We start from the raw sequence: 20,160 nt of genomic DNA, 5'->3' as shown, positions 1-20,160 counted from the left end.
TATAAACTTGTGCAGCACTTTGTGATCCTGGTCTGTGAAAAGTGCTATAGAAATAAAGTTTACTTACTTACTTACTTAAAAATTGTCCACACATACCAATGCGTTACAGTAACTACAATTTGCCTAAACTGAGAAAAAAACATTCCATTTTAATTGAAAACACTAAACACACAACGGCTACTTTTGTGCAATAATCTTTCACTTTTTAAGTTATCAACATATCTCATACCCTGGCCCCCAGCCTGCTTAGTTTGCTCCCGCTGAATGAGTACCTGTTGCTGAGTCCACATCTCTGTTTGCAGAAATGTTGCATTAATACTGTCAAGATAATATCAGTTTCGTCTTTCTCACCCTAAACACCAACAAAAAGGTCATTTTTGTTCTTGACTGTTCACCTGTTAGTGAATGAACACCAGTTACACGTACAACAGTAAACCAAAAAATATATTTAAAAAACAACAACCCACTCTGCAAGTATAATTTACCAAATTTATTTTTGTACTGTAGTGCACTGTATGTAGGCTCTGTCTGAATTTAAAAAAAACATTTAGCTCTGATAAAGAAATTGACAGTTGCACTTCAGTATGTTTTGATGGCCTGTGGCTGTGTAGAGCCTCATTATGAGATGAGACAGCCTTCTGTGTTAATTTTCCATGTCTTAGCATGTTCAGGCTCTGTATAAATACTTTGGAAAATGGAGGGGTGAATTTCTAAATCAGGAGGGCAGAAGGATGCAAAAAGTAGACAGTCTCTGAAACCATTCACTATATAGTGGGCTAATAGTGAGGGGGATTTTGGACATGAGTGGAATATTTTCATGGGTCAGCAATATGTTATGAAAGAGGGAAAGTATTTGCAGTGACACTGGCCTTATGCTAAAGTACTAGGTGGATATTTAAATATTTGATGTGTAATTTGAAAACAGCCTATGGCTTGTGGCTCGGTCGCCAGCCAATTGGAAGGTTAGTTGTTTGATTCATGTCGAAGTGTCCTTGGGCAAGACAGTGAACCCTGAGTTGCCCTCGATGCTGCACCAGCAGTGTGTGAATGATGAGTGGTTCATGTACTGTGGTTAAGTGCTTTGAGTAGACTAGAAAAGTGCCATTTGAGAACTTTACATCTATTCTCTAACAAATTCCTTAATTACAAATATAACAGAGATCAGGAAGAGCCAGCTGCCTCTTAGAAACTATTCAAGTCACAGTGGCACTCCTTTGGGGATCAAGGACAGGAGGTTGCAGGGGGAGGAGCTGGACATCTGAGCCAGTCTACAGAGATGGATTTAGGAGTGACAACAGCTTGGTTCAGTCTTCTGCTCTGCGGCACCCATTAAAGGTTGTCCTTGAAGAAGTAGGCATCTCCTAAAGAGCAGCAGCAGCAGGATTATAGTGATTTCTAATTTAAGATCTAATCTTTTTACAATGCTTGAACACTTCATACCATCCATACCAAAATGTCATTACCCTTAAAAAACCTCAGTGGTTTTGTTTATTTAACTAGCACTCGTGCCAGAAACTCATCACATATTTATGACTCAGAACACAATGGCCCTCATTTATCCAGCTAACGTAAAAACCAGCACAGATATGAGCGCAGAAATCCTCTCACGACAGGCTTCACGTGTGATTCATGAAACGTTTGTATCACACCAATCAGAGCGTTAGAATGGTCATACATTGATAAATGCAGCGTCTGGAAACAATTGTAATTTAAATGTCACGCTCCATTATATTCTTGGTTTAGAGGCCTCGCCCCTACTGTAGAGGGTTTTCACCAACGTCACATTCTGGGCAGTAACCAAGATGCGAGGCAATATTGGAGATACTCGGTGTAAACAACTCAAAGGAGTACAGTATAGTATTGTGCACTTTGGATGTACTTTAAGTAAATGTAGCCATGTCTAGTTTTGATTCTTCCTTTGGTTGCATATCCCGATATAGCTAGTCAACTACCTGCTTTTCTCGCCGAGCCCACACCTTAAACCTTAAATTCTACAAAGGTTTGAAGGCCTATACCCAGATGGTGTGTGGCTGGGTGAGGGAGACGCAGTACCAAGTCAATAATGACCGTTGTGTTGTGAAGGCCAAAGTAAGTAATGCAACAACGTCTTTAATCAACCTAACCTTAACTGGATGACATATTGGTACAACCTAAAACACGGCAATAATAACCATTTTCTTTGACGACATTCGGGGAAGACTTTTAGTGCCTGTGCTTTGATGTGACTTCTACGTGACCTCTATTCTCGAAAGGCCAGACATAATCCGGCTGAGAAATTGCACTTTTCAGAGGTGGAGATTAAAACCCTGATATGGCCTGTTCATTTGCACTACTATTACAACGTGTGTAATATTTGGCAGCCTAAAAACTAGTATTGAAGGGTGTAGAACTTGTAAGACTTTAATAAAGCTTTTAAAAAAACAAACTGATGAGGTCAACAGTGTTGCCGTGTTACCACAACTCCGACCCTTCCTCCTGACAGCAGAGGGTGTCACTGCCCAATGTAAGGAGAGTGCAGATTTGATTCGCACTTGCGTCACTTTGCGACAAGTGAAGCTGTGCGTTGTGGACGCCTCACTTTGCAACAACTAGCTAGCTAGAATATAAGATGCTCATAAGCTAATAGCTTTAATGACCAATGTTACCTAGCATGCTAGTTAGCAATAATTAGCCTGTGCCTATGTTATCTCCTAACATATACCTACACACTTTGTCTCTGCTGATTGGGAATGATTGAGATTTCTCTTGGCACAGCTACCAGAAGACTTACAACTTTAAGACACGTTGCCCACGTCACAACCACATCGTCAATGTGTGTTCTGATAAAAGTAACTACTTACTTCAGAAAGTAACTATTGCGTTACTTTCAAGTACATTTTTAAATATTTGAATGCGACCCCACCTCCACAATTCGAAACGGAACTTACAATACATGTGCATGTTCAATTATGTATGATAAATCTGAATATTATGAAATGGACACTTACTACAATACATTATTAACGGAAACCTTAAATTTTTCCAACAGTGCCTGCAGCTTTAATTATATCTTGGGTTTCTTTTCTTAATGCCTGTCATGTAAATACTCTAGATAGTAATAAGATTGTGTGACTTTGGATAAAAAGAACAAAAAACAGTGCACTTCCCCAAAAACCTTCCTCTATTGAGGTATTTAATAACATTGTTGGCAATAAAACCTAACATACTTTGGTATAATTCAATTTTTTTTTGGCATCCGATGTAACAGCTGTCATTTTTTACAAATGTAAGAAGGAAAAGCCGCAATTGTGATAAGCTTGATGACTCATTCAGGGATGATTTAAAGTCACAATGTGACATGCATGACAGGAAATACACCTCCATGTGAGGTCTGTCTTGTGCCACACATATCTTTTCCTCCTCGTCTTCCTCCTCAGCATGTCCTCATTACCATATTGGTAAGAAGTTGACCACATAAACTGTATGCTGAAACTTAAGAGCAGATTAGAAAAGTTGACCTCTTGTGGCCCAAGGTATGTGAAATCTCCCATTGTCCTGATAGTTTCATGTTGAGAGGTTGTTCCGGAGCACCCCGGTTTGTGGACTACACCGAATATCTGCCTGACACAAATGGCTTTCTCAATCCCGTCTTTAGTCTGCAGTTGACCTGTGGGCAGGTCAAAGGAGCAAGGTAGCCATACCTGCTCAACCAATCCTGCACAGAAAACAAGGAAACCGTTTCTCAGAAATGATAACACAGCACAGGATCAGGGCCTTAACCTTCACCATTAACACACTCCTAACCAAAGTGAATCAACAGTATCGCTGGAATCCATCTCTAACACAAGTTTAATTCAATTTCAATTGAATCACAACAGGAGTTATCTCAGGATACTTTACAGATAGTAGATCAAAATCTATATTTTACAATGACCCAACAATTTCCCATGAGCAAGTAGTGCGACAGTGACAAGGAAAAATGCCCTTTTTAAAGGCAGAAATCTCGGACAGACTCTGGCTCTTGGTGGACGGCCATCTGCCGCTGCCAGTATCTACTTTGCCAGGCCTAACCACTGGGGAGCTAGCCTAGCATATATAATATCAATAATAATAATAATTTAAATTATAACAATAATAATAGCAATAGCAATCATTAGATTAAATTAGATTCAACTTTGTTTTCATTACAAAGGTACAGGTACAAGGCAACAAAATGCAGTTTAGGTCTAATCAGAAGTGCAATAGCAGTAAGTGCAGGATATACAGTACAATGGTTTCATAAGTGCACGATGGATATGTACTGAATAAATATAGAAATTAATACTATTATAAACAGAATTTTGCAGGTAGATTTGTCCTATGAATATAATATATAGATAACAAGTATTGTGAGCAGGATTTACAGCTGGATATGTACTGAATATAGTATACAATTTACAATTTAATAGCAATAATAATAATATTTATACATGTAGATGGCGCAGCGTGAGTGGATGGTGCCACCTGGGACACATCAGTTGAAAGAGCAACTCTGTACCAGAGACTTGGAGCTGTTAGTGGTTAGCATGCGGCCATACTACCTCCCGAGAGAGTTATCACAGCTTATTGCTGTGACCATGTACATCCCCCCCTCGGCGGTTGCTGCTGCAGCTACAGATCAGCTTCACAAGGTTGTCTCTCAACTTCAAAACCAGCACCCCCATTCCCTCCTCCTCATCTCCGGGGACTTCAATCATGCTTCCCTGTCCTGTGCTCTCCCCACCTTCAACCAGTATGTTAAATTCTACACCAGGGGCGTCACAACTTTGGATTTACTGTATGCAAACATCAAAGATGCATACACCTCCCCCCCTCCCCCCGAATCGGCCGCTCAGATCACAACCTCGTCCATCTGGTCACAGACTACTCTCCTTTGGTGACCAAACAACAACCTGTGAAGAGGCTTGTGATAGGCTCAGAGACTGCTTTGAAACTATAGACTGGGAAGCACTCTGCAACCCCCATGGCACCGACAGTGACAGCATGGCCCAGTGCTTCACTAACTATATTAACTTCTGTGTGGAGAACACTGTGCCCTCCAAGTTGGTTCAGTGTTTTCCCAACAACAAACCCTGGGTGACCTCTGAGATTAAGGCCCTGCTGAATGAGAAGAAGAGGGTGTTTGCTGCGCGGAGTCCAGAAGGAACTCTGGCTCAGGATCACAAGGGGGAAGGTTATCCATGGGAGGAAATTAGAAAAGAATCTCAGGCCATGGCAAAGATGTGGGGAGATACCAAGCCAGTGGAGACAAGGACTGGGCAGATGAGCTGAATCTGTTCTTGCCCTCTTCACACCCCCCAGCCCCCTGTGTTACACTTCTCCTGGCCTACTCCCCTTCTCCCCCTCCCCTCCTCAGCCCGCCACCTTCAACAACCCTCAATAACAATAAGCCCACCAGCCCGCTCCTCGCCTCTCCTTATCAGTTCACCACCCCTCTCTCCCCCTCCCAAAGACTGTGACCTCCCATCATCCCCACACCCACACCCCAGTCATCCTCCACCCCCTTCTCCATAACAGATGATCAGGTGAGAAGTCAACTTAAGAAGATCAAGGTAAGGAAGGCCCCTGGTCTGGATGGCATCAGCCCGAGTCTCCTCAGGGACTGTGCTGACCAGCTCTGTGGGGTGATCAGGCATTTGTTCAACCTGAGCCAGGAGAAAGTCCCAACCCTGTAAAAGACCTCCTGTGTGGTCTCGGTACCAAACCACTTCAGGCTTGTTGCCTTGACTTCTTACCTGATGAAGACCATGAAGAGGATTATCCGACGTCCCCTTCGACCCCTGGTGGGCACACAGCTGGACCCCCTGCAGTTTGCTCACCAGCCTGGGATTGGGGTGGACCATGCAGTGATCTACCTGCTGCCCAGTCTGCTGCTGGAGGACAGCGGGAGCACTGTGAGAGTCTTGTTTTTTGACTTCTCCAGTGGTTTTAACACCATCCAGCCTTTGCTGCTCAGAGTGAAGATGGAGAGTGGCTGCATGGACAACAGACTATCTCAACCACAGACTACAGTATGTGAGACTCCATCACTGTGGTTCTGATGTGGTGCACTGCAGCACAGGTGCCCCTCAGGGTACGGTGCTATCCCCCTTCCTGTTCTCCCTCTACACCTCAGACTGTTTGTACAGCGTGACCAATTGCAAACATCTACCAGAGCCGCATGTTTTACATAAAAAAGGCCAAACAAAATTGTAGACTAATATGAAGAACACACCCGGTTTTGCAAGCAAAATGCCAGACAGTTGCGGCTTCCTAAATCTTACTGTATAGTTACTGTGATCAACGAGTAAATAAACGATGCCACCGACACCTCACGTTCATAATAACGTCACTGGAGTTATCATTATTATTTTTTGCGTCATCAATACAGAATTCAATCTAATTGGATGGTATTATACACAGAATACTCACAGAATCACAACTGAATTCATATCTTGCTACTCAGAATCTTATTAACCTGGAGTCCGAGTCTCTGTCAAAATAAAATGGGATGTTGTAGGCCTATTGGCAGATATACATTTAAAATGTAGCCAATGGCACATAAAGAGACTTTTTTTCCATGTCTACTGAAGTTTCTCAGCGTGTACTCTAGTAACATGTGTGTGGTCCAGGGAGCTTTATATAAAAAAATGAATGTCATTTACAAGGCTACTTTTACTTTAATACTTTAAGTAAATTTCCAAGCCTGTACTTTGTTACTTTTACTTGAGTAAAGAAGGTAAATCAGTACTTCTACTTTTGAAGAAGGAAGTGAGCACTTCTTGTGTGCCATCTGTGTGTGTCTCTATGCCTTAGTGTCACATCCCTCATTTCTTGTTTATTACTCACAACGCATTGTTTGTGCACTAAGGACTTGTTTGTCACTCCTTCTATACACTATGCATTGATCCATGTGCTACACGCCTTCCCACAATGAGCTAATAGAATAAGTGCTTTTAGGGTTAACAGATGATGTAATTTTAAATCCTGCGCTGTTGGATATGATTGACCTGTTCAGTAAAATCTCTAGTTACAAAAACAATTATTCAAAATCATCGCTCATGTTGCGTAACAAAATAGAAAGACAACATACTAGCCAGTTCTCTACTTAAGCTCTCAACCAATTTCACATACTGTGTGTGGCCATCAAAATAATACCTCAAATAGAAAATATCCTTCATCAAGAAAGTATTGAACACATAAGCATTTAAATCTATAGAAAGATGGATACATTTGTATTGTATTTTTTCAAGCAAAACTTGCAGTATAATACAGGCTAGCGCATAATAATACTGACTAATACATCGTAAACATATAAATTGTGTAAAATTGAGTTGATGTTAGCCTACAATAACTGTAGGGTGGCCTAAAGCTATTATACACGCCTTTTTTTTTCATTGATAGGCTGATACATATAGCTAATAATATGTTGGATTCATGTTAAGACATTTTAATTTTCATGGAAACTTTCAAAAACATGATTTGGAGGCCCCGCTGCAGTAGCTCTGAGGATCCCCTAGGGTCCCCGGACCCCATGTTGAATATTTCTGCAAACCGAGACACCCATTTTCATGAGGAGCATAATGAACTTTTAATGAACTTTGAAAAACTATTTTTGTAGTCTGCACTTCTTGGTTTGACCAAACAAAGCGGACTGAAATAGATGGTAAGACTATCTTCAGTAACTAAACCAGCAATTCAGTTTCCTCGTAGCCTATGCCAACACCAGAACAGAGACTTTTTTTGACATGATTAAGAGTGACTAGGAACCAGTGACCATAAACCTCATGTTTTATCTCATCTTTCATTTTCTCTGGAAAAAATGCTTGTCACCCCTCCCATTTAGAAAGAATGTAGTTACTGAACATAGTTAGGAAACACCAGTAGTTCACAAGGAGCGTTCCGTAAAGCAAGATCAAGTGTGCAACGTGTGCTGTGAAATTAAATTTTTTATATGAAAGCACATTCAAAAAATTCTGTGTGATGTGCACACCCATTACCCACTCATTGTGGCCACCTCTGGACATCCCTTTGCCACCGCAGTCAAAATTCTTAGAGCTTCCACTGGGACTTACATTTGCTTAGTGGCCAGAAACATGACTCTAAATGAATGAACTTAATTGCAGAATTTGTAAATAAGGAGATGTTTGTTAACACCTTTGTCAAATCTTAGAGGTGATGATCTGTCAATGATGACTTTGCAACTTACACACTAATAGACATATTGCAGTTTAAGAACAACAAAGCCTAACAAAGTCAAGTCATGTCAGCATTATTTTTTATAACTTTATATTACAAATCAGTTGCCACTCTGACACAGGTCTTTGTAAGGGGGGGAGGGTTGTTCAAGATACCTCGGATTTTTTTCTTGTCCTCCTCTCCGCCTCTGCCGCCACACTATCCACTTCCAACGGGATGCCCATGCTGATCTTATTTAACAGCTTGTTGAGTCTACTGGCTTCCATGCCTTGATACCACCACCCCAGCACACTGAAGAATCTGAGTCTCCTCAGAGAGAACAGTCTACTCTGTCTGGGCATCATTGGAATGGGACCTATTCTTGTTGATTTGGACCCCAAGCTGCTTTTGTGAGTCCAGTCTATTCACTTCCTCCACATGGATGGGAACAAGGACCCCTCCTTACCCCCCTGGTAGTCACAGATGGCAAAAGTGCTCACTTCCCGTAATTGAGTAGAAGTACAGATACTTGTGTTAAAAAATACTCTGGTAAAATTAGAAGTACTGATTTGCCTTTTTTACTCAAGTAACAGTAATGAAGTACAGACTTGGAAATTTACTTAAAGTATTAAAGTAAAAGTAGCCTTGCAAATGACCACACACATGTTACTAGAGTACACGCAGAAAAACCTCAGTGGACATGGAAACAAAAGGCTCTTTATATGCTATTGGCTACATTTTAAATGCATATCTGCCAATAGACCTACAACATCACATTAACCTGGAGTCCTTTTAACGTAGGACTCCAGGTTAATGAGATTCTGACTGGGTGGCAAGATATAAATTCAGTTGTGATTCTGTGAGAATTCTGTGTATATTACCATCAAATTAGATTAAATTCTGTATTGATTATGCAAACAATAATTACAATAACTCCAGTGAAACAACTTGAAACTTTTTACTGAGGACTAGGTTAGGACTGTATTAAAAGCTGATTCTGGTTTCCAACTTGGCCCCAGGTGTGTCTGTTAAAACACAGACGGAGACAACTTCTCTCTTTTGATGCTTTATTACAATCAAGCAAACGTACATCCATGGGCGTGGATGTGCTATGGCTGTGGGTTTGTGTGTGGTTCTGCAAGAAACAAATAGCATTGTATTAATTACATTATCTTAATGCAGTGTAACTGTAGCATGTAAACAATGCACCTAAAATACATTTGTGAGGGAGGGCGTTCAACAATCGCCATCATATTGAATCAACGGTGAAGCACACAAACAACAAAATCACTAGCTAACTTGCTTTAAACATACAAGAACTATAGACCAATACAACAACAGGCTTAAATGAACCAACAACATAACAGTTCTCACACAATCTCACCTGATGCTAGTCTCTTTTTATTTTCTCTCACTTTTTTCTTCTTGTAGCGGACGCTCGTGGTGTGAGGTGAGTGTCTGCTCTATTCTCCGACATGCACCCACAATCCCACCTTATAGACGACCTTTCGTACCAAACTAAAGTAACTAGCCAATTTTGTAAAATGTAAGGAGTAGAACGTACCGATATTTGTGTTTTAAATGTAAGGGGTAAATGTAAAAATTTGCCACTAAATAAGTAGTAAAGTGAAAATATATGAAAAAACTTCCCATCTCTGCTGGTAGTACATCACCATGTCTGCTCATGGAGCTTCAGGTGATTGAAGAAGCTCTCTATAAATCCTCTGTACTTGTACTTGTGGCCCAGTACTTGTACGTGTACCAACAATGAAGGAGTCCCAGAAAACTGTATGGAAGTGGCAACAGCACAAATTTATAATACTAAAGATATTGATAAAATAATACCTTTCATTGATTTCCTTTGAAACATCCATACACACGGTATATCAGCTATATAATACGATACATGCGAAAGCGAGGCATTAGTTCTAGGTAAACTCTGACAGAAATACTGGCAGATTTATGCTTGAAGTGAACCATGGTAGGTCTTGTGATTGCAACTCCAGCAGTGTAGCAAAACTCCTCCCTTAGCTTCTCCCCCTGCCCAGGTGCATTATGAAATGCCTCAGCTGGCTTCATATTTAGTCTTTTGCTGATCCCTAGTGGTGGTTCCCTGCTGAAGGTGGTGAGCAGGGTCCCCATTTTTAGGTTTTCCTAGTGATTTAACCTGTGCCTTGTTATGTTTCAGGTTAACCTGTTGCTGTCCTGTTTTACTAGGGGTACTTTTCTGCTTCTTTCGTTTATTTGTGAAGTTTGTTTAAATTTAATATATTTCTGTTATTTTGCTTCAGTGTATATTCTGAGTTTGTTTTGTTGTTCAGTAACGGGGTTGTTATTTAACACCTAAGTCTGCCCCCACCTAAGCACCAGCCCACTGATGTGAGTTCTAACATGGTCAGAGCATTGTTAGTAGTTTGTCTAGAGATCATTGGTAAGAAAAACATTTTTTTATTTTCTATACTGTCTCTACCTCCTCAGGTTTCAACCCTGTGTCCTTATTCAAATTGTTGTTTATATCCTGGGGTGCACTTCCCCAGGTGGCATTGTCGGTTCCTAAATTCGTTCCCCCTTTCCATATTGAAGGATAAAAATAGGTTGGTTACCCGCTCCCCGCCACACTGTCATAAATCATAGGTCCAACATTTGTGATCATTACTCTTTCAAAAAAAAAAACTCTCCCTCTGAGCAAGCAACCTATATAGGCGGTTTCTGTGCGGCTAGAGGATGGGCTGAACAAATAAAAAGAATGACGAGAGGCTCCACAAACGGAGAAGAGAACAGGTGCGTCAAAGGTAGGACACTCTGCTGCCCAGCTCATAGCTGTGGCCAAAAGACCTATTGTCCATAACGGACTCTGTTTTGCACAATATGGGTCTCTGTTGATTTCTTTCCAGTAATATTTTCAAATGTTGCATACGTTTGAGATTATTTTAATTTTTGTAAAAACTGCATATGATATTTAGAACGTGTGCGTAAATGGTTCATTTGGCTTCAAAAGTGTCAATTTGAAATCCACTCAAATTAAACACGTTGATTATTTTCTCGTATTCAGACATGTGTATTGCTGTAGTTCGGTTTCTTGTCGAAGGTTTAATGTGGGTGCTCATTTTTATTGGTGAAAAAATGGTGAGTTTGTGTGTCTGTTCTAAGATGAACTGGATTGTAACTGCAGTAGCTGTGTGCGTCTTCGTGCCCAGCGCCCACTGTCAGTTAAATCGTGTCGGTAGGTATTGGAACTTTTTTGTTTAATCTATAATCTACATGACTCTCTGGATTAACGGTGCATTTCTTTGTAGATTGTTTGTCATGAATAAGAATAACTAAGTGTATTTTTTTTTTCTCCAGTCTGGTGTTATCATGAGCCAGGCTGCAGTGAGTATAATCTCCATTTATCTCTAAATGGCCACATTTCATGTTAACATCTTCACTTCAACTTCTTTTTTTTATTTATAGATCAAACGACGTGGCCAACAATTCGTGGTGGGCACTGCAATGGCAGCCGGCAGTCGCCCATCAACATCGTCTCAGCATCTGCCCAAGTTAACTCCAATCTGACTGCATTCACCTTTCATAACTACAGCAGCAACTCCACAATGAAAACCATCAGAAACTCTGGCTACACAGGTGAGGAGTGGGTTGCGGACAGAAGCGCCATTAAACGATGTCAGATGCTCTACTTGTATTTGGTTAAAGAGGAAAAAAGTATTAAGGTTTTGAATAATTTTCTTTGAACTTGAGGCTTAAAAATACCATTCTGAATTTTTGGGTTTTTGACTTTCTGGTCCATTCTGTTTTTTCAACCTTTTCCAGTCAGAGTCTACCTCGCCAGTGGTGTGAGGATTTCAGGAGGAGATCTGTCCGAGGACTACGACAGCCTGCAGTTCCACTTGCACTGGGGTAATGGCACCTCTGTCCCCGGCTCTGAGCACACCGTGGATGGCAAGCGCTATCCCATGGAGGTAGACGTTGTTTCATGATAGGCTTTAAGTTAATTTTGCCGTTATTACATTCATATTAAATATTTGGTAATACTTTATGAGAGAGCCTGCTCCTTACAGGGTAGTTACCTGAAACCTATGTGTGATATCGTCATGAATAAAGATATTACGACTTAGTGGATTGTACTAGTACTTAATAAAGGCCTTTAACGCAGGTGTTTTCAGTTAATCTGGCTGATTGGACCTCCTTACAGGACTGTGTGGGTGTGTATAGAATGATTGATTGACATCTTCCTAAGTTTCTTGTTACCTTGTTGCATCTGTTAGGACGAGACACATTACAGCTTCATCATTCTTATTGGTAAAAGAAGATTTGTGACCTCATAAATTTTCATCAAAGCTCTGGCCACCTTCATCATGAACAGAGGTCTAATCATCCAGAACAACTCAAAACAACTTCAGAGGCTGTTTTAAATGTAGGACTTACGCAGTAGGTGGTTGCTTAAAACGCTGTAAGTATGAAATCTTACCAAATATTTGTTCTTTCCTCGACTCCCCCAGTTACACATTGTAAACAGCAAGGCATCCTATAATCGGAACACAACTCTGGCTTTTGAAGACTCTACAGGACTCGCTGCTCTTGGTTTCTTCATTGAAGTGAGAAAAGATACATTTCTAAGTTTTGTAACACCAAAATACTTTTATTTTAGAATTCCCAAAACCCATTACTCTATGTATCGTTCACTTTTTTACCTAAGTTTATGTAAAATGTCAAATGCTACTTTAAAAAAAAACTTTTGCATCCCATTTCTGTTCCTTGCATCTGTCGTTCTGCATAACTTAGGATGTTCTCTTTGGTTTAATGTGTGACTCCACTGTTTAATTATTCATCATCTTCCTATTGAGACTGTTGACAATGTGTGTAATTTACAGGAAATGTCAGGTAATGCAACTGGCCAACCTGCAAGCTGGCACACCTTGAGCTCCTACCTGACAAACATCTCAAACAGCGGTAAGGAGAGACTTTACTCTTTTCTTGTGGAGAAGTTGATCCAATGTGTTTGAATAAAATATGTATTGGGTGCCCTGGTAGCTCACCTGGTTGAGCGGGTGCCCCATATACTAAGGCTCAGTTTTTAACGCAGTGGCCCAGGTTAGAGTTTGACCCAAAGCACTATCTCTCCCCTTTCCTTTCTCCAGGCTATTCTATTAATAAGACATCTTTTTTTTTTTTTAAATGTGTAAAAAGTCCAGTCTCTTCAGAGTTCATGTTTCTGTCTTCAGGCGACAACGTTACAGTGGCACCTGGAATTTCACTGGATGATCTCCTGACCGGGGTGGATCGCACCAAGTATTACCGCTACCTTGGCTCTTTGACCAACCCCTTGTGCCATGAGGCTGTGGTTTGGACTGTGTTTAAGGAAACAATAAAAGTCAGCAAAGACGTGGTGAGTTGTTTCTTTCCTGGTGTGTCTTTAAATACAATGGCCCAAGCAGCACAATTGCTCTAACAGTGCTTCACATCTTGTTTGCAGATTGACCTCTTCAGCAAAACGGTACACTTCTCCAACAGCACATCTCCTTTTATGATGAATGTCTACAGAGACACCCAGCCAGCTCAACGTGTCACAACACAGGCTGCCAGCTCTACCTCCACAGCCTGCTACTCTCTGGCTCTGATGGCTCTGAGCCTGGTTCTTGGGAGTTCTTAGGGCCATGAAAGGTGGTGGTGTCTCAACAACTTATGTTGTTGCTGGTAAATCTCTTTGCAATGAAAGTACACCTTTTTGCCTTAATCTGTCCTCTCCCCCTTCATGTGGTTTGTCAGACTGTGTCCACATTGTTAATACAAAAAGTATACAATGAACTACTCATTCTTAGTCCCCTACATTCTGAATGTAGGATTCCGCATACACATAAGATCACAACCAAGCAAAACTGAGCCTACCACAAATACTTGCAATTTAAATCTATGAATTAATAATGTTAACATGTGATGATGGCTGCCTTGCTCTGATGTGGTATTCCATCATAATGTTTTTGTAAACAATTAATCATTATTAGTTTTAATTAGTTGTATGCATGATTGCACCGTCTTTCTTAATAGATTTAGGATGGACATGATTCATACTAGAATTTAAAATGTTGTTTTTAGAATTGAAGCACTGCTCATTCTGTTTACTTGCTGCCAAAGCTGCATTCAGGTGCATGACAAAAGATGTGCACATGCACTAAGATCCCTGGGTAGTAATGGTAGTTTAGAATTCCGGAAATGTAATTTTGAGGAAGCATTAAGCATTACAATTTGGTCCCTATTGTTGCACCTGGACTGAACTTGAACCTGACACTTAAGGCGTGGTTTTTAAGAGGACTTGACTGTTCACAAAACATTACATGGTATAAAAGCCTATTGTACTTATCAAACCAGGTGTACTTTACTTCAGAAATCACACTTTAATTTTTTGTGTTACTTCATTTGTGTTACTTCATTTGAAGTCATCCAACTAGAACATTCCTTGATAGAGGGCTTTTCATTCTTTATCCTCTACTCCATGAGCATCAGATCATGTGTTAGAGTTCAGCTGTTCATATGTAGCATGATCAAACCTTTTTTTGTAAATCACTTATCTGTATCATTGATGTGAGTATGTGTGAAGTGTTTCTCATTCCTCACCAACTTAGACCTTATTTAGAAATTTCCAACTTGACGAACAAAATAAATACTCCCATGCAACCTGTAACTCACTTGAATAATTTGAATGTGCTTTGAACTAAGATTTGATGGTTAACTAGATGACAATTAATTGATTCCATGTTAAGAAATATGAAGGCCTTTGAAGTTATCATGCACAATTTATCATGCCAGTGTGAAGTTTGAAGCAAAGTAACTCATTGTCATATTTAAATGTTAAATCAAGTTTTCAGTACTCATTATGCATCACTTTACTTTTGGCGTTCCAGGAGTTTTATTGTAGGAGCAGAGCTACTAGTTCTTACGTAAATCCATCTCAACCAGTGAGTCAGAAAATAAATGTGAACCAACACTGAGGAACAGTATACTCTTGTTCATCAGGCTAAACAACATTTCTTTTATCCTTGTCCTTCTGACCTGTTGTAACTCTCAGATTACATGTCACTAATATAAAAACGTCATGTTCCAGAGGATGTGGTGTTGCAAATGAAGATACCAATCAGTCGTCTAGGTTGGGTACAGGGCTGTAACTGAAGACTGACCAACATGTCATCTTTTATAAAGATTTATCATGGCATGTAAGTCTTGAATAACGTTGATTCTAAAGGTGCTGAAATCAAGAAATTATTTATAAAGACACACCACAAGAGGAATGTAATGTTAAGAACTAATTTAACTGATATTAAATTAATTTAACAGTCACTTAAAAATTGTTCAATCACACCAATGCATTATAGTAACTACATTTGGCCTAACTTAAAAAAAACAACCATTACATTTTAATTGAAATCCCTAAACTACTACCTTTAAGAAGGATTTACTGCATTTCATCTAAACAGCTCCCCAAAAGGATCACTGACAGACTCAAACAGAAATTAAAATGACATACAAGAATAACATTATAACTGAACTGGGTGAAATTCTATAACAGGGTGGCAGAAGTACACAAAATTCAGGCCGTGTCCGAAATCATTCACAACTCACCATGTAGTGGGCTAATAGTGAGCAGTGAAGGATTTGGGACACAAGCAGCTCATTTTCATGGATCAGCAAAGTGTTCTGAAAGAGGGAATGTATTTGCAGTGACACTGGTCTTATGCTAAAACATCAGGTGGATATTTAAAATTTTATGACAAAATGTGTAACTTGAAAGCAGCTTGTGGCTTGTAATACTCTGCAAGTTTAATGATGTAAAGAGCCTCTATAACCTTCCTGTGGAACAACAGAAGCAGCACATAAACAGCCACGTTGTTTCAAACAAATTCCATCCATCTATTCTCTGACAAATTCCTTGATAAAAATTATAACCGAGATCAGGAGGAGCCAGCTGCCTCTTAGAAATGGTGGTGACGCATTCAAGTCACAGTGGCACTCCTTCGGGGATCGAGGACGGGAGGTTGCAGGCGGAGGAGCTGGACATCTGAGCCAGTCTACAGCGATGGATTTAGGAGTGACGACAGCTTGGTTCAGTCTTCCGTTCTGCAGCACCCAGTAAAGGTTGTCCTTGAAGAAGTAGGCATCTCCTAAAGAGCAGAAGGATAATCGTGATTTCTAATTTAAGATCTATTCTTTTTCCATTACTTGAACACTTCATACCTTCCATACCAAAATGCCATTACCCTGGTTTTGTTTATTTAACTAGCACTTGTGCCAGGAACTCATCACATGTATGCCTATGCTGGATGCTTATGTTACCTTCTCCCCAGCTGATGATGTCATCCATATGGGTGGGCACTCCCTCCCAGAGGCTGTTGTCCCGCGGGTAACCCGACTCTGGCTGTCTGGTCACCTGTTCTCCCACACGGCTCTCATCAAACCTCCAAAACTCTCCACCACTGAACAGGTAGGTCTTGCCGTTGTGGGCCCAGATGAAGGCTGCTTCCACTCTGTCCACCAGCACCCCGTTCTTTGTCCTCATGCCCCAATCGGAGAGGGGCCGAGGGTAGCCGCTCATAGCCTCTGTGTCCTTAAAAACCCAGTACTGAGATCCTGGACAGACAAAGGAAAGTGTGGCAATGGACCTTTTTCACAGCAGACACAGCATGACTTGTCATAGTAGGAAACGCACAGCTGAAATTGATAACCTTAACAATGGCTCAATTCCATCAAGAGTCCCAGTAAGCTATTTCATTGAGTCAGCATGCACAATACCAGGGCCTCCTAAGTAGAATGCAGGCATGGTTAATGTTTTTTTAAGTGAACGTGCTTTCCTACTATGACATGTCAACATGTCTAATATGAAAAAGGTCTATTCAGAATCGACTTATCTAAAAGAAGTTTGTAAACGTTTTGTGTTGTAAGGGTGGTTGGTATTATGATGCAATGATTGCCACCTGACATTATCAGTTAAACAAAGCTCTTGTTCTACATGTTCTAACATTTCATCTTAACATTAAACAAAGATGTGAAAACAACCATTCAAAACTCTCTGCTCATAACTGCAAGATTTATTTTCTCACCAATAAAGAAGATAATTCTACTGTCGCTTTTTCTCTCGTACACAGCGTCAACTTTATTGGTTCCTGGCGGGAGGCCGATCCAGAAGTTTTTGATCTGAGCCGGATTGAGGGACACCAAAGACTTGTCTTGCTTAATTCTCCAGAACTGTTCACCTTTCCAAGAGAAGCAAGTGAACATGTGTCACTTCAGACACACACTACAGATGATAAAGAAGAGTCTATGTATGAAACTAAAATACCAGCCAACTCTAAATATCGTTTTGTTAAATGGACGGTGTACAAAATGATTTGGGAGATTTTAAAGTACATTTTGATTTTGTAAAATGTCTCTATTTTGTGCATTCGTTGATGGTTACCTTTAAAAAAGAAGACCTCTCCCCTGATATTTGCGACTGCGTCAAAGCCTCCCTGACAGCGCTCATGGAATAAGGGGTCAGAACTGGAACACAAAAAGTTAAAACTTATATTTCACAGGATGTAGTTTAATAAAGACTCACTAGAGGGCAAAACAATACCAAACTGTCACAGTGAGGATTGAGCAGAAGGCTTTTATCTGCATCCACTGGTCTTAGACTCATCATGATTTATCAGTACCCTGAGTGCATTGATGGGACATTCATAGTTTGTAAATGCAAATGATAAGTGCTTATTGTCTGGATGAATGTGCAGTTTTTTTACTTTTATTGTTTCCTTTGGCTCTACTCTACTCACTGCTGTGTTGGTCTTGGAGGAGGTGGACTGGGCAGGCGTGGGAGGTCTGGATCAACACCCCCCTTTGGTTCCCCATCCTTCACACCTACAACAGAGTGGTAACAGCAGACAATGTTGAAGAGGCGGTGAAAGCTGATGACAACACTAAAGAAATTGTGCAAGCAACCTACATTCTCTTCAGTAGTCAGGGGAGCTTGACCCACGTGATGCAAACACTTTATATTTAAGACAAGGAAGAAAACTGATGAAATCCCCGGTGATTGCACCTGCACACACACATTATTTCCTGATAATTTCATCAGAATTCTTTTTTTTGGCTTTATGGGGTTTTTAATTGCCTTTTATAGCATTCATTGAGCTATAATGTGATTCACTTTTTTGTTAAACCTCTACTTACTATAATACAAACTATCATCACATACACAATAAGTAACATTTGGATGTGGAGATGTTAAAGCCACGTAAGTGGCGTGGTAATAGCAATTTTGGTCAGCCTGATGGTTGGCTGGTCTAAATTATTGGCACAAGTAATTGATGGATTGCCATGCAGTTTGCTTCAGATATTCATGGTGCCCTTTGGTTAACCCCTGACTACCAACAAAACTAATGGCATTCATATCAGCTTAGCTGTCCTCTCTGTTTATGTCAGTATTTTCACAGGCCCAATTAAAACCACAGAACAAAGCATTTGGGCGACTGCAACATCGTGTACAACTGCGTGAATATACAGTAAGCCATTCTAAGCCATTGTACGTTTTCATCTTCAAACTAATTTATCAGACAAAAAGATATTAAAAACACCACATATCAATGAGTGCTGTACATACATATCACTCTGTACCAGATTGTAGTCAGTCCAACAGCTTACATACCATAAAGCTGCTGGATGGCCAACTTGTCATCAAGGGCCAACCGGAAGTTTTGAATGTCTCCTACAGGACCTTGGTAGTACGGCCTCATGATGGACGGATCAGTGGAGGAATGGAACAGGCCCAGCGCGTGGCCAAACTCGTGCACCGCAACTGTGAACAGGTCTGTGCTGCCACTGCTGTGACCTGAGAAAGTGTGAAGAAAAATTGTTACTGGAACATAAAAAACCATAATTTGGAAGTTTGATGTCACTGAATAGGCAGACATCTTTACCTTTTTGGCTTTATTTACCAAGGTTTCTGTATTTTAGATTAAAATGGATCACTTTTTCATTATCATTGTACGTTGTCATCTTGATAACAGGTCTTGGTCATTATAAATCTCTCCATCATGATTCCAATCCTACCTCCATAGTTCCAGATCTCATCATCATCAAAGTGTGTGTCACCCGCCACTTCATCTCTGCCGGGGAAGAAGGCGTGGGCCAGGGTGCCACCCTGCCCGTCAAAAGGGTACCCATCGTTGTGAAGCAAGCGAGCAAAAGTCACTCTGATGTCCACTCCAGCTCCCGCTCGCCCGCTGTCACCCGGCAGCCGACGGAAACTCAAGGGGGCGGCGTCGCTCCAGGCTTTGAAGGCGTGAGTCAGGATGTTGTCCACCACATTGTCAGGCATGCTGGGTGAGAGAGAGGCTGATGGGTAGCTGTGGACACTGCAGACAAGCATGGAGTTTAGTTTTTTAACAAAGTTGTAGACTTTTATGTTTTGATTAGTCTCTGTAATGCTTTACAATGTTCCAAATTTCACTGAGATTGAGTTTTCAAAACAGTTACAATTTCTATAACTGAAAGGGATATTTCACTTTTTGAGAATTATGCTAATTTTCCTGCTTGATACAAATTAATGAATAAATCTGGCCACACTTTTTATTTTTCTGATTATATACAGATCCATTACAAAGACCAAAACCAACAATGGAACATAATGTAGGTTTTTATGTAAGGCTTTGTCCTCTTTTTACATGAGCTACCCAGGGATGCAAAAAGGAATTTTAGCCCCAGCTTACAGTAAAGTAGTAGCCAAAACCTGATACAGCTTATTGTGTATATAAATCATTTGTGCCACAGAGCTGCGTTGTTAAACTGCACTGGGTAACATGTTTCTATCATTAATTTGAGAGTGGGCCCTGTAATTTGAAACAACCCCGCATATATGGAGGACCAGGTCTACCATATTTTAGAATAAATACAGAAATAAATAAATGCTCAATAAATAAATAGGCATACAATTAATTACCCCAAAAAATACAATGAACA

General features: G+C 40.5%; 2 protein-coding genes across 5 annotated transcripts in view; one reads left to right on the top strand and one right to left on the bottom strand.

The window, feature by feature from the left end:
• Positions 1-13,895, top strand: part of ca15b (carbonic anhydrase XVb) — an 18,142-nt gene extending 4,247 nt beyond the window's left edge. For 2 of the 3 annotated variants that reach the window (XM_034861202.1, XM_034861200.1), the window contains exons 4-9: positions 11,629-11,799; positions 11,986-12,134; positions 12,675-12,770; positions 13,047-13,125; positions 13,398-13,561; positions 13,649-13,895. In XM_034861202.1, coding sequence (XP_034717093.1) covers positions 11,629-11,799; positions 11,986-12,134; positions 12,675-12,770; positions 13,047-13,125; positions 13,398-13,561; positions 13,649-13,825 — 836 coding nt within the window. In that variant the 3' untranslated portion in view covers positions 13,826-13,895. Of the gene's footprint in view, positions 1-10,909; positions 10,968-11,325; positions 11,399-11,520; positions 11,548-11,628; positions 11,800-11,985; positions 12,135-12,674; positions 12,771-13,046; positions 13,126-13,397; positions 13,562-13,648 lie in introns of those variants that run through there. The other variant, XM_034861201.1, reaches the window with a different exon arrangement.
• The window catches only part of mmp25b (matrix metallopeptidase 25b), a 44,950-nt gene that overhangs the window by 21,287 nt on the left and 3,503 nt on the right, over positions 1-20,160 (bottom strand). The window contains exons 5-11 of one of the 2 annotated variants that reach the window (XR_004655122.1): positions 19,252-19,556; positions 18,848-19,030; positions 17,976-18,060; positions 17,621-17,703; positions 17,265-17,417; positions 16,501-16,794; positions 15,996-16,328 (exon numbers count right to left, since the gene is read on the bottom strand). Coding sequence is in view for 1 of the 2 variants with exons in the window: in XM_034861149.1 (XP_034717040.1) it covers positions 16,078-16,328; positions 16,501-16,794; positions 17,265-17,417; positions 17,621-17,703; positions 17,976-18,060; positions 18,848-19,030; positions 19,252-19,556 (1,354 nt within the window). In the remaining variant the exon portion in view is untranslated. Of the gene's footprint in view, positions 1-15,759; positions 16,329-16,500; positions 16,795-17,264; positions 17,418-17,620; positions 17,704-17,975; positions 18,061-18,847; positions 19,031-19,251; positions 19,557-20,160 lie in introns of those variants that run through there. The other variant, XM_034861149.1, reaches the window with a different exon arrangement.

This window comes from Etheostoma cragini, chromosome 21 (genome assembly GCF_013103735.1).
Source record: "Etheostoma cragini isolate CJK2018 chromosome 21, CSU_Ecrag_1.0, whole genome shotgun sequence".
Classification (NCBI taxonomy): domain Eukaryota; kingdom Metazoa; phylum Chordata; class Actinopteri; order Perciformes; family Percidae; genus Etheostoma; species Etheostoma cragini.
Note: the sequence above shows the minus strand (reverse complement) of the source record. Positions and strands in the feature narration are given on the sequence as shown.